At 36.2% G+C, this 19,226-nt stretch overlaps 1 protein-coding gene across 3 annotated transcripts in view; it reads right to left on the bottom strand.

Moving 5' to 3' along the window:
• ADGRB3 (adhesion G protein-coupled receptor B3) overlaps window positions 1-19,226 on the bottom strand; it is a 923,661-nt gene that overhangs the window by 463,111 nt on the left and 441,324 nt on the right. For all 3 annotated transcript variants that reach the window (XM_069070720.1, XM_069070722.1, XM_069070721.1), the window contains one exon: window positions 17,483-17,677. In XM_069070720.1, the coding sequence (XP_068926821.1) occupies window positions 17,483-17,677 (195 nt within the window). The remainder of the gene's footprint in view (window positions 1-17,482; window positions 17,678-19,226) is intronic.

The following is a 19,226-nucleotide window of genomic DNA, read 5'->3' as shown; positions in this document are numbered from 1 at the left end:
CTCTTAATTAAGTTCACCTTGGTGTTTTTAGATGAAAAACAAAGATGCTTCATTTCCTCTATCCTTGTTGCTTGAGGCTGTTACACCTATATTTAATCGTTCTATTTATATTATTGGCATTTGTTTTAATAGTTCTTAGGATATCACATGTTTGAAACATTTTAAGTCATAACCTCTACAAAAGTTACAGAAATATTTTATACCACATGTTTTTAAAAGTTTAATCCTGTTTCAAAACTATTTTCAGTTCCTTTAGCCTTTCTTCTTCATTTTATTTCTTCTTCTCCTACTAATAAAGTTAAAAGTGCTTACTTCATTATGCTACACTTACTTCTGTGGTCAATTATTTAATATTCAATATTCCTCAATTTATTATAATCAGTTAACTCACTTGGGAGCATTGTATTAATAAGGCCACAGATACAAGTCTGATCTTGGTAGAGGCCAGCTAGTTTCTCTCTGTTCCATAACTGCATTATTCAGTTACCATGACACCACTAACCTCTGCTAGCTATTTCACAAATAAATGCTATTAAACCAAGACAGCAGGGATCAGTTCCTACAAACCTACTTCCATAAATGGACGAAATTCTAAATGTATGTCCTACTTACATTAAGTTGATAATATCATCCCAGTACATGAAGAATATCACATATGCTGACTCCTGGTTATCAAACTAAGCATCATAGCATCAACGGATCATGACATAGAACTGGAAGGGAACTCAGAGATCATCTAGTCCCTCAATGAGACCTTAGAGGCTAAGTGACATGCCCAAGGTCACCTGATTAACAATTAGGGTTTTCTAGATTTTTTTTTTAAAGACTACTTTGGGCAAAAGTACAAAACAGTAACTATTAAATTGCATGTAAAACCAAAAAAAAAAAAAAAGGCCAGTAAGCAAACCTAAATAAATCAAAGGCAGTTATGTTGTATCATATTACAAGGTCTGAAACCTGGGAACCTAATAAATATGGACAGAGTAGCAATTACAAGAAAGATACCTCCACTCCCTACAGAAAACAGGCTGTTTCCATTTCCATATACATGGAATTTTAAACAGTCATCAGCAGCACACCAGCCAACAGTGGCTCTGATAAGGACCACAACTATCATTTTTCTGGTCCCAGTAGCAATTTGCACCATTGGCCTCCTGGAGCCCAAACATTATCTCTTGGGTCACATCAAACACAAACTTATAAGATGGTCCCTTTTGAATATCAGTATTACGTAAGTAGTCTCATGAACCTGACAGAAAAATTTCTGTTTTAAGTTCCTTCAAGGCAGTACCTATGTCTTATTTATGTCTGCTTCTTCCACATTCCCTTGGATCTGTGCCTAGCACATAGGAGGTACTCCAAAAGACTTTATTTGAATCAATGTCATTTAATGCTGCTATTTTGTGACATTTACATTGTTGGTCCTAACAATGATGCAGTCCTCTCAATGTTTTGATTTAAAAAAAATACATGATTTGTATGGCTGAATACAGTTTATTATAAATTAATTTACTTTGCATGCTAGGAGATTTTTCTTTTCTTTTTTTTTTAAAAGGTCAAAACGTTGAAAAAAAAAATCACTATTCTGAGGGATAGAATCTGCTATTTTAGTCCATGAGCCTAAGCTTTTGGAAAAGCACAAATCAGATAATATTGTGCCAGCACAGTTTTCTTTTAAATCTCCTGCTAATGGTTGTGTTACCTGACTCTCATAAATGATTGTGAAAGAATTAGATCACAGTGGTTACCTCACATGATATATCTGACAGCATATTTTCTTCTTCATCACCAGTTATCAAGTCCTAGCTTGGTTTGAATAACTTATTGGTGTCTAACATTCCTTTTAGTTCCTGATTTGTGCTTACAGTCAGACATCCCTGAAGACTTGAAAGCTGAGTGCTTTCCTGCCCTTAGGCACTAACCCTATCTCTTCTCTATTTAGTTCATCTCTTTGTAATGCATTGATCAAGTCTAATTCATTTCTTCCTTGGGGCTTATAAATCCCTCAGCAGAAGCTACACTTGGGACTTCTACTGTCTTTTCTTGGAATATCCCTATAAATTCTTTAAGTGCCAACCTATGGTCTCCTCTAAACTCTGTACCTTCTAGACACCTCTTCACAGAACAGACTTTGATAAATACTCCTTGAATGAATCAAAGTTATGAAACTAGATGGGAAAAGAAAGTCACTCATAAGTAACAAAAGAGGAAAGTCAGCTACATTTTATAGGAAAACTATTCATTCAACACAAAGCTTTACATCTCATAAGCTACAGTGACATTGGAAACTGGAGAATACCTCAGGTTTATTATTACCTCAGGTAATACCTTAAGGTGGGTGACACTGAAAAGAAAGGGCAGGGCTGGAGATGTTTTTGATGAGACTAATGCAGGACCTAAAGAAGCAACAATAATAGGAAAAAGTATGGAGGATCATACTTCTCCTTTCCCTTCTCCCTTCCAATTGCTTCTTGATATCAGATCTTGCTTGGGACAGCTCCTGGCAAAGTGAGAAATAGGGAGTAGAGATAAGGGAGTAGATACTTAGGGATAAGAGAAGAAAGTATAATCCAAAGTGGCAAGAGAAAATGGAAATACCTTGAGGCATCTCTTCCCAGGTTGTCACTGATGCTTAAAGGATAGCAGCACAGAAGCTGGCACATAAGCACTTAATAAATATTGACTGACTAATTGAAAGGATATGTATCCCTCCTGTAGGATCTTTGAGGGTAGGGGAACAAAAATCACTTTGTATCACTAGGATCTAGCATATTGCTTTGGATATAGTTCCTAGTCCTTGTTTTCCATATAACTAGGGCTTAACAAATGTGGGATTGGATTGGACATACTAATTTCTCTGGTATACATCAATTAGCATACATGATTCTGGGATGGTCAGTGTTATTAACTTGCACTAGATACTATTCTAGGAAGTGTGATGTAGAGCTAGAAAACTGGAATTTTAATTAGGAAGGTTAGCATGGTGCTTAGAATATAATGGGCACCTAATATATGCTTATTGACTGACTGGATTCAAATCCAGCCTGTCACATGATGTCTGTGTGACTTTGGGCAAGATACTTATCAACTCAGTTGCCTTAGGCAACTTAAAAAAAGAAACAAGGTACATATTAGTAGAGTGAGTTTCTCCTAGGAGGCTTCTGACGAAATCATAGGTCCAATTAAAACTAAATATATAAGATATATAAATAACTTAGTTGCCTTGAGTTATTTTTTTGGGGAAGAGGGGTATTGGGGAGTTGTTGGTCATGTTTATTTTTTCTCATCATGTGGAGATTGTTTGTTACAAGACAATAATGATATATTCTTTTTTATAGTCTTTTTTTTTTGTTCCCTCAGCAGAATTCAATCATATTGATCTGTAAAATAGGCTTGGCTCCTTAAACATCTAGCACATTTAAACAAGCTATTTAACTTTCATTTCTTATTATTGCCATGTTTATAGTAAGGGCTGGGTTTAAACAGTGCATCAGTAGTGATTTCATTTACTAAAGGCAACCTCTAATTATTATATTCCTCATGTAATAAGAGGAAATCCTCCCTGGTTGGTAAGCAGGAAAATGAACAATCTATTAAATAAAAATATTAATAATAATTGAGTCATTGTCATGAGCAAATGTTATAGGACTACAACATAAGCTGGATCCCACTGTGATGGGACACCCTGATATTGATTCTAGTCAAATCTTCCATGTTAATCTTTCTTATGTTGGTCTCCTAGCATCTGCAATGATGCTAATTGGTCCCTGACTCCCATTGTGCATCATCTCATATTTAATTCTACTTAAATATGCTAGATTTCTTTAGGAAGACAATATTTGCTCTGTCTCATGTGGCACCTCTATCCTCTGCTACCTCTTCTCTGCCTTTGTTTAAGCCATCTACCATTACTGGAATGAGCTGTCCTCCTTCCATGATTTATTCTTTCAAGGCCTGCATCATTTGTAATCTCTTTCATGAATCCTCCTCTGATATGTCACCAGTTAAGTATGGATCTTCCCTACTTAAATCTATTTGGCTACTGGGTCTGAGCTCTCTTAAACATTTAATTATTGTTAAAATAATATTATAATTAGTATTTATATATGGTACATCCCTCTGTTGATAAAGTTCTTCAAGAACAGGGGTTGTTTCTCAATTTATTGTTGTATCTCCTTGTAGGTAACATGATACCATATATTTAATAAATATCTGAATTAAATTGAATTATAAAGTGATTTTGATCCATGTGAGGAATAAAACAGTATGCATATTATTTAATAACTAATATTGTTCTGTAACCCACCTTATTCTTCATTTTGTCAAACCCCATCTCCCAATCTAGCTCAAAAGACATTCTATCTCAGTCCCAACTAAGCCATGGTTGAATAATCTGATCACTTCTACCCTACTCCACCATCAATTTTCCAATTAGTCTAACCTAGGACTGTCATTTCTGTTTACCCCATAAAGAGAGAACTAATTTAGGCTGAGACCCTCCCCAGGGTATAGCTCTCTTGTTCTTACTTTTCCTCATCAAAGTTAGGGGTGACTTGGTCTCCAATGGGAAGGCAAAGGGGGATGGAAGATCCTGATTGGAGTGGTTTAGATTTTCTAGCCAAGAATTCTAGAGGGAGCTGGGGTGGAGAACGATCAGCCACACCTGAGGGACAAGACAATTTCCTCCTCTGATCCTATCACCTGATGTTTACTCTGGTCTCCCAACAAGGAAGTAATAGGGAAGAGCTGAGGTAACTCAACCCACCTCCTCATTAAAATGTCTACCAATTGGAATTGTTTTACCTTTGCCAGGGGAAGTCCAAATGATATTACTGTCTAGTCAATCAGAAGGGAAACACACCTAGATTTAAAAGGCCCTGTTGGCCCTCACTTGGGGTCTTAGGTCATTGAGAGAGGTCACTGACCTGATTTATTAGCTATTGCTAGACTAACTAACACATTGATCATGCTCAGCTCCCTGGCTTTGCTGAAGCATTCAGTGACCCATTTTTAAGTTAGAAGCATCATTGTTAATAAATTTTCATCTTACCTGGAAAACTTGCCTCAGTTTAACTTTGTTGTATTTTTATATGCCACAGAGAATAATAATTTTCCATTTCCCTTCCCTTTTTCTGTACTCCCTCCCACATACACCAAATTATAGCAGCAGTTGCCTCAACAAATCATATGAAATACACTTGGTTTTTCAGTCCTAAGATCACTTAGGTTTCTGTAATAATTGATTAGAAGGAAGGTCTAAGGATGTCATATTACATCTCTATGACTGCTACAAGCTTACATTGTTACCTAGCCATCCTGTCATCTATCTTTCCACTAACTCTTTCTTCCAATTTGACTAATACTCCAAACAGGGAATTCCAGAGTCTAAATCTTTCTTCTCTAGGGCAGTTTATCCAACTTTGACATTTCACCATGGGCCTAAACTATCCAGACTGGAGAGTAAATGAGGGAAAAGTCATGGAATCAACTATATCTTATTGACCCATATCATGCTTCATCTCCCATCCAGTTATTCACCAAGATGCTAGGACCTACCTACTGCAAACATCTTGATTTCTGTCCTGCTGCATATATTTTACCCTCTCTTCTATTTCTTGTGTGTGCTCTAAAAACAATAATCAAATTAATTCTAATGTTGAAATATAAAAAGTACAATGTACTGCTGTATGATCCATTTCTAATCCCTCTGATTGCCTAGATCAAAATTTTCTTCTTTGACCACCATTACTTTATATATTTTATATCCTACAGTAGAATATAAGTTCCATGAGGGTAAATGTCATCTCATTTCTCTATTTGTATTCCTGATATCTAATAAAGTGCATAACTCACCAAAGGTATTAATAATGTTTGTTGATTTATCAATTATCCAGTCAACATTTACCCCAGGATTCTCTGCATTGCACACTAGAAGGGCTTAATGAATGTTTGCTGGTTTTGAGTTGACCACGTCATTCCTGTTGGGTTGTTTTGCTTTCTGCCTTCTTATTAAACCATACCTCCCTCCACTTGGCATTATTCAGACTATTCAATCAATCAATAACCTGATTTTTATTAAGTACCTTCTAGTGCCTATTACTGCTTTCTTCCTTCACTTTACTTGGCTTATCTAGCTCCTGTTTGTCATTTAAGATCCACTTGGAGAGTCTCCTGCTCCATCAAGACTCTCTTAATAATTTTTGCACCTAACAGAGGTTCTCAGAGACTCAGAGCTGCTTACAGTGTTTGGGGACCTTAGATAAAATAAGAGGAACACCCCACTAATACTAAAATATAAGTGACTTATGAAACACTGAAAATACACTCCATTAAGTTGAAGTCTTCCTTTGAGGATATGCGGGGCTTATCATATAGTTGGTTTTCTAAACTTCTAAGTAGTTAAGCACATGTATAATTATTTTGTGTCTTCAATTGTAGATTCTGTGACTACTGGGTTCCTGTATGATGATTATTTTTTATATCTTCCAGATAAAAATTTGCTGGTAAAAATACATTGCAGGTAAACAGTAGGTGCTCAAAAAGCACTGATTGAATGGTAAGTAGATTGATCTACCTGTCTTTTCAGATCCCTATTAGTGAGTTCTTTTTACCTACAAGTATTAAAGCAGAGGCTATAACTCTCTAAGGGATAGAGTATATTCCTGTTGGAGGTGGAATTTTTGAATAGGTGATCTCTAATGTATTGTAATATAAGGCCATATGATTCAGTGATCTTTCCTCAATACAGAATGGGAAGCAAGGAGTATCTTTTAATTGTGTTTTGGTTGTTGTCATTCCCAGTAACTGACTCAGAGGAGGGGTAGTGGAGATAAGAACCTCTTTCTTTTTCTTAGTTGGATATTTACAATTCTCATCTTCTTTAAAGTGCTATGAATTTGCAAAATACCCCTGATCCAGACATTGTCGTATTCAAATGTCAATACAAATGTGCAATGGTTAGAATGCATTAGAATTTTTTTTCATTATCTGCTTTATTATTTCCGTATATTATTGTTTATAATTGAAAGTCAACCAAAGAAGGGTGATTATTTCTAATCCTAAAGACATTATTATATTAATCTGGTTAAAGCATGTTTTGGAAATATTTCTAATTTACATTTTAGCTCTTTATTTCCAGTTGTCAACCATAATAGAATACTGATACTAAAGAGATGCAACAGTTTTAATAATTTTTGCAAAACAAGTTTGTAATCCCTTTTGAAGAAATCTACATGAACTTAATTTTATAATGTTTTTGGTCCTGCTTTTCATCTGGAAATAGTGCTAAAATGGTGTAATAGTTTAAGATTCATAATCAATTATCATCAACTCATAATAAGAGGAGGGGCAGGGACAAGAACTGATTATGTAGAAATAGGAAACTCTCAGATGAAGAAACTTCTGTAAACACAGGTCATCATCTCTGCAATTGGGAGAAGTCTTAGAGAGCTAAGAAGTGAAGTGTGTCTGGACAAATCATTTCACTTCTCAGAACTCTTGAGAGCTCTTTAAGACTTCTCCAAATTGCAGAGGTGATGACCTGTGTTTATAGAATACACACACGTGTTGTGCATGTATATGTACACATGCATGTGTGCGTGTATATGTATGTATGTATATGTATGTATGTAGTGAAGGAGAACTTGAACCCTGGTCAACCTGGTCTCAAGGCCACCTCCCTATTTTTTTATGGCTATCCCCAACTTACAATAAAAAGCTCAAACCACAAATTTTCTTTTAAGAAGAAACAATAACATTTGAAGTAGAATCTAATGTTTAAAATTTTAGTTGTGCAATAGGGAAGGATTTACTATTTTTAAAACTTATTTTTAAAGTTATTCCCAAATTTCCAGAACATAATGGCTAGAATAATGAATTCAAATATAATATATAGATATAGATATAGACATGGATGTAGATATAGATATATAATAAAATATATTATGAATCTTTCCCAAAATTTACTGAATCAGATTTTCCATGGATAGATCTATAGGCTATTAGAAAAAAAAATGGAGTGGAAAGAATTCTGGATATGCAGAGGATCAGTGTTCAAGTCCTGTTTCTGAAATATAGTAGCTGTGTGGCTAAATCACTTGATCTCCCTGAACCTGAACTATAAAACTTTATACCTCCCTGAACTCTTATGTCTCTTACTTTTAGAGCTATGATCCTCTGAAATTATGGAGAATGAATATAATTACATAGTTGTCACTGTGGAAGTAAAGGCCATGGATTACACTAAGTAATTATAGGCTATGCACAACTTGATACTATCTTTATATGGCATGGTTTAATGGTTAGAGTGATGGCCTCAGAGTAAGAAAGTCACAGGTTCAAATTCCCTTTCTGGACCTCATTGACTTTGTGACCCTGGGCAAGTCCCTTAGCTCTCAGTGCTCCAGCCAATTCTCTTCCTAAAAACTGAAGAGCAAGTGTGGGTTGGCATTAACAGAGAAAGTTCCTCATGAGGATTTCTCCTTATCAATAAAATAACAGTTATGGTTACAAACAAATAAAAAATTTCCATTATTTACTAATAATGATGCCTTACACTTATATGGTACTTTTTCCTATTTTCAAAAGGTTCATATGTTAGCAAATATTGCTCTCTAATGGCATTTATGCTAATCAAAAGTCTCTAATATTAAGCATGATAGTTGCCATTCCTCAGGAATCTTGCATCCTTCAATATGTTAAATCCCACAATACCTGAGTAAAGGATTCCAAGCATTCCAGTTAAAATATCTCTAATGGCAGAACTGGGCATCTAGATGGCACAGTGGATAGAGACCCAGGACTGAAGTCAGGAAGATCTGAGTTCAGATCCAAATTCTGACACTGTGTGACCCTGGGCAAGACACTTAACCTTATTTGCCTCAGTTCCCTTATCTGTAAAATGAGCTGGAGAAGGAAATGGCAAACCACTCCAGTATATTTGCTAAGAAAACCACAGAGAGTCACGAGGAGTCGAACATGAATGAAAACATGCTAAAATTACTCTTTTCAACACTATGTACCAAGGCCTGTAGGTGGTAGAGATAATAGTACTACCTACTTCACAGGTTATTGTGAAGAACAAATGAGATGATATCCATAAAAGTCTTTATAAATATTAAAGTGTAAAATAAGTGTTAGTTGTCTCTATTAGGAAAAAAAACAACCTTGGAATATTAAGTTTAATAAATGTAGTGCCTAGAACATTACAGGCACTTAATACATTTATTGAGTAATTGGAAAAAAAATCTGAAACAAAACAGAACAAACCTGCAACAATGATTGATTGATGTTATCTCTCTGTCTCTGTCTCTCTCTGTCTCTCTGTCTCTATCTCTTTCTATCTCTTTCTCATTTATCTCTGGGGGGTGGAACCAAGATGGCAGAGTAAAGGTAGGAATTCATCTGAGCACACCCCCAACCTCTCCAAATACCTTTAAGTAATGACTCTAAACCTCTAAAATTCTAGAATGGCAGAACCCACAAAAATACAAGAGTGAACCAATTTTCCAGCCCAAGACAGCTTAGAAGGTGGGCAGGAAAGGTGTGTGGCATCAGGGTGAGAGAGAAATGCAGTCCAGTGCAGGCCATGCATACTGGGCCCCAGGAGCAGACCTAAGACAACTGAATCAATGATAGCAGTGGCAGTTTCCAGACCTCTCAGCCCACAGATGGTAAGGGGATTGGACAGCTGGTCAGAATGAGATTTATAGGGGTCCCTTGGCTGGCACCGGGGCAGGGCTCCATTGCATTGCCAAAACTTGGTTCTGGGTTATGGTCTTGGGTCCTAGTCCCAGTGTGAGGAGGAGCATGACCAGAGTAGAGCTAGTGGCAAGAGGGGAGCAGGGGCTCTGGTTACACTTCCAGGGCTGAAAAGACTTCTTGTGATCACTTACAAACCAGTGCACAATACAGGGTAGTCATAAACATACCTCTCCCTGGGAGATGTAAAAGAAGCATAAAAATGTAAACAGGAAACAGAAATCATTAGGGATTTGATAAAGCTAAATTGTTTATATTCCTACATGGGAAAATGATATTTATCACTCTTAAACTTTCTCATTATAAGGGAATTGGAAAGGGTATACATGGACAAAAAGCAGAAGTTTGAAATGGATATGATAGTATGATTATCTAAAAAAAAAATGAGGGATGAGAAAGAAGAATGCACTGGGAGAAGAGGAAAGAGAAAGGTAGAATGGAATAAATGATCAGACATAAATGAGGCCTGGAAGAGATTTTACAATGGAGAGGAAAATGGGGAAAGTGGGAAGGGGATCATATGCACGTGGGGAGGGGAGCTCATTGGAATTGGCTCTAAGAGGGAATAACATACACATTAAGTTGTGTGTAGAAATCTATCTTACCATACAGGAAATTAGGAAGGGAAGGGGGGTAGCTGATAGAAGGTAGGGCAGTTTGGCAAGGTAAAAGTCAGAAGCAAAACACTTTTGAGAATGGATATGGTAAAAGGAGAAAAAAAGTAGGAGAAACAGGGGAAATAGGATGGAGAAAAATATGTAGCTGGTAATCATCACTATGAAAAAAAGATTTTTAAAGAAGAATTTATCCAATAAAGACTTCATTTCTCAAACATATAGAAAACTGAGTCAAATTTATAGAAATGAGCCATTCCTCAAATGATAAATGGTCAAAGAATCTGAAAGGAAGTTTTCAAAATAATTAAAGCTATCCATAATCATCTAAAAATGCTCTAAATCATTATTAATGAGAGAAATGCAAATAAAAACAAGTCTGAGCTACTACCACACTCCTGTCAGATTGGCTAATAAGAGAGAAAAGGAAAATGACAAATGTTGGAGGGGATATAGGGAAATTAAAACATTATTATACTAGTGGTAAAATTGCACACTGATGCAACTGTTCTGTAGAGCAATACCCAAAGGAGTAAAAAACTATGCATACCTTTTGATCAAGCAATGACACTAGGTCTTTCCCAAAGAAAAAATAAAAAAAGGAAAAGAACCTATGTGTACAAAAATATTTATAGCAGCTCTTTTAGTGACTGCAAAGAATTGGAAATTGAGGGAATAACCATTAATTGGGCAATGGCTAAACAAGTTGTGTATGACTGTGATGGAATACTATTGAGCTTTAAGAAATGATGACCAGGATTCTCTCAGAAAAATATGAAAAGATTTACATGAAATGATGCAAAGTGAAATGAACAGAAGCAGGAGAACATTGTACACATTAACAACAATACTATATAATGATCTACTATGAATAACTAAGCTATTCTCAGCAATACAATGATCCTAGACCATTTGGTAGGACTTATGATGAAAGGTGCTATCCATCTCCAGAGAAAGAACTGATAGAGACTGAATGGAGATCAGATACTTTTTCTTTACTTTGTTTTTCTTAAGTTCTTTTTGTCCCTGTTTTCTTTCACAGAATGACTTACATGGAAGTATATTTTGCATGACTGCATTGTATAACTTATATCAAATTGCTTGCTTTTTCAATAAGGGGGAAAGAGAGGGACAGAATTTGGAACTCAAAATTTGAAAAAAAAATGTTAAAATTGTTTTTATATATAATTGGGAAAAATGAAATATTAACTAAAGAACAACACTATTTCTTTAGTTGCAGGAAGAATCTGTTTGTTTACTAGTTCAAAATTTTGCTTTTCAGTTTTCAAGGTCACACACACACACACACACACACACACACATATATATATATATATGAATATATTTTGTAAACCAAAAGAAGAGTGTTGCTTACTCTATATTCCATTGAATTCGTAGCAATAAACTGCTCAAAAATAACCAAAGAAAAATACTACTAAATTTACTAAAGGCACTGCTTATGAAAGGAAAATCATAGTGAGTTGGCCAAAGTCAGTTTACTTTCTTCAGTAGAAAAGAACACATTATATTCTATTTCTTAAAATTTCTATCTTCAAACATTTCTGCTTGATTCCCTTTCCTTTTGTCATGTCCCACTCCTCTCACAACTGGATAGATAACAGTTGACTCCTTTATTCCCTTTCTGTTTTTATTTGGTTAATATTGTATAAATGTCAGTGTTTGAGGGATAGATTTGCCATTCACTCATCAAAAATGAACTGATTCCTTGAACTGCTCTGCATTCAGCCTTTTTTTTTTTTTGCATCAACTGAGAGATTTATAAAGTGCTTAGTATTGTGCTTAGCACATCTTAGGCAGTTAATAAATGCTTCTTTTCCCCCAGCCCTACCTTTTCCCTTCTTAAAGATCATACTAGGGGCATATCTGCTATGGCAGGTTCTACAAAGTTGAAAGAGCTTCAATTTTGTACCTTTTGTTGTTAAGAACTAGTCTAGTGACACAAAGAGAAACTTATATGAAGGTTGGGGAGAGAGGCAAGGATTAACATTTATACGGTACCTACTATGTGCCAGGAACTGTGCTAAGTACTTTAAAAATAGTATCTGATTTGATTATCTCTGTGTGTGGGGGGGGGAGGGGAAGGGAGGAGTGAAAACTTCTCAGAACTTCCCTCTCCCTTCCCTCACTTCTTCTGCTGTTAATCAGCAGCAAGCCCTTTTAGGAGGCTTTCAGATTTCCTTGCCTCTGCAGGCCCCTCCTCCCAGCCAGTAGGCGGGTCAGGGACATCCCGAGTTCACTCCTCCCCATTGCTTTGAGACCCTTCTTCCCCCTTCTCTTGCTGTCAATCAGCCTCCTTGGAGGGCTCCTCTGTTGTTTAACATTGGGGAAGATTTTTGAATCAAGACTTGAGTCCAAGGGGCAGCCAGGTGGCTCAGCGAGTAAGAGTACCGGCTCCAGTGTTGGGATGACCTGGATCGAATCCCAGGCTCAGATACTCAGCACCACACCCAGAAATAACTAGCCCTGTAACCCTGAGCAAGTTACTTAACCCCAATTGCTTTAAAAAAAAAAAAAAAAGACTTGAGTCTACCTCCCAAGCAATGGGAGAAGGGACCCTGTTAGGGTATAAATTCTTCTTCTGCCTTTTTTAAAGTGCCTCTTCCTCATGATCAGTCATGGGGAAGACTGCTCTCTTCACCTGGGGAAGAGAATAAATTCCTGTTCCTATCCTAAGAGATCTCTGTGTTTTTTATTAAATTTTGGATGAGCTTTTTCATCGCAAACAGATCCTCACAACAACCTTGGGAGACAGCTACTCTTATTATTACCAATTTACATTTGAAGAAATCAAGGCAAGTAGAGATTAAATGATTTGCCTGGTATTGCACAACTAGTAAGTGTATGATTCCATATTTGAACTCAGGTCTTTGTAACTCCAGGTCAGTGCCTCTAAGCTGACCTCCACATGATGAGGATTCATTTTTGTTTATGGCCATCACAATTCTTAAAGTCAAGATTCTAAGTGTTGGCAGAGTAGCCACAATAACAGGAACCACAGATCTTTTTAAAAGACTGAAATACTATCAGGTGTCTAGGGTGCTGCAACAATTTTGTCTATATACTAAGGGGCTTACAGTGTCATGAGAGAAAAAAAAAGACATATGTGCTATAAGGACATGCAATATGCCACATGATAAATGATGATTAAGATGGAACCAAAAAAGTGTGATTGGGAAATCATACTGAAAAGTGTTTCAGTAGCGTACTATTCTTCCTGACCCTATTTGGGGTTTTCTTGGCAAAGCTACTGTAGTGGTCTGTCATTTCCTTCTCCAACTCCCTTTACAGGTAAGGAAACTGAGGAAAACAGGCTTAAATGACTTGCCCAAGGTCATACAGGTACTGTCAAGTGTGTGAGGCATAATTTGAACTCAGGTCCTCCTGTGACTCCAGGGAAAGTGTTCTCTACTCACTGTGCCACCTAGTTGTCCAATTTTTTAAAATTATTGCTCATTCTCCAATGCTTTAAATGCTTCTCTCTTGTCCTAGAGAAACTAGTTCTTACAAGTAAGCATTTTATTCCCCTGCTATATCTATGAGATGCCAAAACTAGCAGTTAATTCAGTTAATTTTTTTTAAATAGCCAGTCAATTTTTGTAATAAAAATTCTTAGACAAATTAGTTATGTTGACTGGTTAACTCTATTTGGAAAATTGAACCAGGAATCCTGTATGACCAAGGCTAAATTATAATTCATTTGTCATTGAATATGTCTTAAGTTTCTTTAAGTGATACCTAATCAAATACTATCATTCAAATATGTTAATCATGAGATGCTGATTCTCTGTGTAAAATACTTAGGAAATTCACTCAACAAAATTGAAGTCACCTAATTGGTAAGGAGTTTGCTTCAAGTTTCAAACTGGTAAATTTTTATATCAGATATGTCAAGCAACTGTTCATAAGTTGGTTACAGCTAAAACAATTTGGTTATCACTTATGAAAATTATAAAATTGTTGAGTATTGTTTTAATTGTAAAACCTAAAGTTGGTAGTTGATTACTGTGTATGTGGACAGGAGAGGATGAGATGAAAGCCTTGTCCATATTGGTTCTTCCTATTTCAGAGCAGTCCTCAGCTCTAAGGGAAGAGGGGTGGTAGGTAGGAAGCCCCTTCTCTGGGGTCCCTGTCTGTCCTTGTTTATTTTGTAAACTTGCCAAAAAAGCTTATTTGAGTTATGGAGTTCCTGAACAATGAACTTGGCTTGCTAAGAAATTGTAAATATATAGAAATGATTGGCTTCTACACCAGAACAAATTCAAATTTGAGATGTAAATCCTAGAAAATTTTTCCCGAAACTGTGATTAGTGAAACTTGCTGTTTGAGGAAAAAGCTCATGGGACCATAATTAATTATGTTTTGAGTTGTCTGGTGGATCATAATAATCCTTCCATAATCAATAGTCAATAATAATCCACCAAGTGAGTTACTCAGAAAAAATATGATTCAGGTGGAAGTCATCATTAGGAAAAGCTGAGAGGACAATTTTAGTTTCAGTCTAAGCTGGCATCCTCCTGACTCAGTTTCCCCATTGTATTCCTTTGAAAAGGAATGTTATCCACCTGGCTATTCCTGCATCTGGCTATGAGGTGGAATTTATACTGCATGGTTGGAAGACTGTGAATTACCTGAATTTGAAGGATGTTTAACCTGTCATACTTGGTATAAATCCTGTCACTGCTTTATCCTTTTATACCAAGTTTTTATAATCTGAGCAAATGGACAATAAAAGATATAAGCACAGTGCAATCATATGAGATCTTGCTGTTTTGACCTGCATATTTAGTCATTCCACGTCCCAAAACAACTGAACTTAAATCAGAAACATCTTCAATTTGGTTTGGGGAAGAGAATTTCAGTGCAATCAATTTTCTTTGAAGGAGGTAACTTATTTGGTCTAAGCATTACTTAGGTATCCTCCCAAGTCTTTTATTATAAATGGAGTAAAAGTCAGTCTCTGGCAAATTCATTTGTGCAACTATTGAAGGCAGGAATGGAAAACTTCTACCTGAAAAAGTGTTGTTACTTCCCAATTCAGAGTAGAAACTTTTGAGAAGGTAAAGAGATCAGATAACACTTTAAGTCAAATGTAAATAATTCTAATGGGGCTCAGACTTTTTTTCTTTGTTTCCCCCATTCTGACAATCACCTTTACTTTTCCTGATGTTGGGACCAGACTTGCTTGTCAGATTTGTTATGTCTTCCAGACTACAGACCATTCACCTACAGATATTAGCAGAGTGTCTCCCCATTGTCCCCTGGATGCAGTCTCTTCTTGGTTCCAGTCAACCTCCTCTCTGGGACTCCCTTGAGGCAGGGGCAACTCTTTGCCCCTCACCATCAGGAAGCAGTTTCAGAAGCTGAAACCTTTGCCCCCTTACCCAAAAAGATTTTGGGTCCCATTTGTTTGAGAGGTGAATGATGGGGATGGGACTTCAACACCTAAAGGCTTCTGAAACTTTCCCATACCACCCAGGCAGGGAACACAGATCTCTGGTCTTTGCCTGAGGCATCTCTGATCCCAGCAGTCCTTTCAACTGTCCTACCATCTTGGTCCCACACCCAACCCTTCATTTTCTGTTACCACTGATGCAGACCAGCCTTCAATATCTGCTGCCTCCAGACCAGTTCAGGCTATTTCCCTCCCATATAGACCCCTACTCTTTTACCTCTGGGTAACCCTAGGCTGTTGGTCACTCATAGATCACATCCAGATCTTCCTAAAGTCTTTCTGTATAAAAGGTTCACATGGTCCACCCCTCCACCCCTATTAAATTGGTCAAATTCTTAAAATCTGGCCTATGGTATGCCAGTGTCACAAATGCACGGCTTATTAAAATCTCACTCACCCCAAAGGGTGTGTAAATAAACCTTGTCTCTGAATAAAAGAAGGCAGTCCTGCACCTTTTGCCCTTGTAAAGCTTATATATATATATATATATATATATATATATATATATATATATGTTTTATATATGTGTGTATGTATGTATATATTATATATAAATATATGTATAATATATGTAAACATATATATATGTGACACTTTGTAAACCTTAAAACTTTTTATAAATGCTATCCATAATTTACTTTGGAAATCTCTTCCTGAGTACTGCAAATACAACTCCAAATTGGAAAGTGGGTTGAAAGTAAAAAAAAAAAATCTCATCTGGGAGTTCTGCCAAACTCTTATTTTAATGAACTTTATGCAAATAGATATAAGGATAGGTTATTATGCTGGAAACTCAGAGATCAACAACAATGTTTTCAGCTATAATGACTCAGCTTAAAAAGAGTTAATACAAAATTCAAATTGGACCTGCATTAAAACATAATGACTACCCTATTTTAAGAGCCTTAATTGTTTTTGTTACCTGAGAAACGCTGAAGTGCTTGCATTTGGATCTGAACTTGAATGGACTTACTATAAAACAATGAAATCTTTTTATACATGAAAAATAGATTGAATAGTTACTACATTATTTTTCTTTTAAGAAATTCATTAGTTAATATTTTTTGACTGTACTATTAGAAGCACAATTTGACTACTCCCCTCCCCTCCACCACACACACATTCTAGGTGATGCTTATTGATTTATAAAATGAAAGCAAAAGAAACCTAAAATTCTTGGGATTTCCAATGTGCTTCTACTGAACCTAATGAAAAGTTTCTATATTTTCGCACAGCAAAGTGATGATGAAAGTGTGAAAATAAGTATTAGTTTAAATAAAAGAAAAAAAAGAAAAGAAATAGTTTAAAATTTTGATAGTTTTTTTTAAATCTGAGAAGCTCAGAGAACTTCATAGATCTCATTGATTATCTCTGTGAGAAAAATTATTATGATTTTGTGTGTGTGTGTTTGTGTGTGTGTGTGTGTGGTATGGGGCACTGAGGCACAGAATGAAGCACCTTAAGTGAATCAAGGACATTTTTCCAGGGAGAAGATAGTACTCAAAATCCTCCTCCTCAAAACCAAATTCTCTTTACATTCCACCAACCCTGTGTCCAATCCTGGCCCTAGGTCTTCTGATCAGTAAATTGATTTTCTCTCAATCACTCCCTTCTTTTACGTGCTCTTGTCTCTTACCTGTACGCCATCAGATGCAGGAATGTAGCTTGCCCTTTTAAATGTATCTGTCACATTTCGTAGAATTTCCACTGATATTAGAAGGTCTCCTGCATAAAAATTTTTCCTCTGAGTTAAATCCAACAGGGTCTTGGTCACCTGGGACATCCCATCACCTGCCAACATTCGCTGACCTTTGGCAAGGTGCTCTTTAATCTGTGATAGGCAAAGAATGGAATAAATATCAGAATCTTCATTACTGTATTTCCACTTGTCTTGAGCAAAGAAATGCATCTAGAAATATGTCAATAAATTGTTAGGGGATTGTTTTTTTTTTTTTTTTGAGATGTACACATTTACAAAATGTGTCGAATTCATGGACTTAAATGAGCAAATTTCCCTGGGGTAAAAGTTTGTGAGTGCATGCAATATGGTGGGCTTGACATATTTTCAAAATAAAGGGGAAAAAATAAAAGTAATTTTTCAATATGGTAAAAATGTTCAACTTGCTTAATCAGACTATTCAGAGAAATTATGAATACTTGCATTGAAAATAATAATTTAAGAATAAGTTAAGGGATTTTGCCCCATTCACTTTACAGCACAAATATAGAACTTCATCCAAAAAATATATGTAGCAAACACATCACACTGACACAAGTACCGTGTTAGACCATGATGAAGAATACAGCTCTTAATTTTAAAAGTTCCTAACTATATGACAAAAGGTCACCTCAGAGATTTTTTTTTAAGTTTAAATAACTAAAGAAACTCAGATCTTTCAGCTGTAAAATTAATAGTGCTGCCACTGACTACTCGCTGGGTCTTAGTTTCATCATTTATAAAATGAATAGTTAAGATTAGAGCATCTCTAAGGATCCTTTCATGACAGAACAAGAGGCAAGGGTTAATTTAAGTTAATGATATAATTCCCTAGCTACTCTGTAAAAATATCTTCTGTTCATTCTTTATAGTTAACTATATATATATATATATATATATATAATTAAGGGAAGGGTAGATGCTTGAATACAGTCCAGGTCAAATAAACAAGTATTAATTAAGTACCTCCTTAAGCCAGAGTATTTTGACAGAGTGGGGGGAGGGATGTTAAGACAGTTATGCTCTACCAGGGGTAGGGAACCTTCCACATGCGGCCCTATAGGTCCTTAAGTGTTGTCCTTTGACTGAATCCAAATTTCACAGAACGAATCTTTTTATTCCTGTTCTCATAAAAAGTTCCTCACCCTTGTTCTAGACCCTGCTTTCAAGAAGTTTACAATTAAGTGGGCAGGGTGGGGGTGGGATAACTTATACAAAATTAGCTATGGTACACAGGAGAGTCAGGGTAAGTGCAAAGAACAGGTCCAGGCTAAGTTTCTGTGAGAAATGTGACAAGGGATCAATCATTTTTAATTGGGGACAAGGGAAAGGAAGGAGAAGGAAAATTACATTTAAGTGTCTACTTTGTGCCAGGCACTATGCTAAACACTTTACAAATTAATCTCATTTGATTTTCATAACTGCCCTGTAAGATAGGGGTTATTATTATTCCCATTTTACAGTTGAGGAAACTGATGTACCTTGCCAGAATCAAATGACTAATAAGCCAGGGCCACAGTGCTAATAAGTGTTAGAAGCCAAAGTCTTCCTGACTCCAGGCTTTCAATCATCTATGCTATCTAGCTGCAAAGGAAAAGGAAATGGCAAACCACTCCAGGAGCTTTGCCAGGAAAACCCCATTTGTGGTTATTCACACTGAGTG

The sequence above is a fragment of the Petaurus breviceps genome, unplaced genomic scaffold (genome assembly GCF_028583685.1).
Source record: "Petaurus breviceps papuanus isolate PSGF00001 unplaced genomic scaffold, PetGlider_PUasm1.0 90822, whole genome shotgun sequence".
NCBI lineage: Eukaryota > Metazoa > Chordata > Mammalia > Diprotodontia > Petauridae > Petaurus > Petaurus breviceps.
This window is presented reverse-complemented; position numbering and strand designations above follow the sequence as displayed.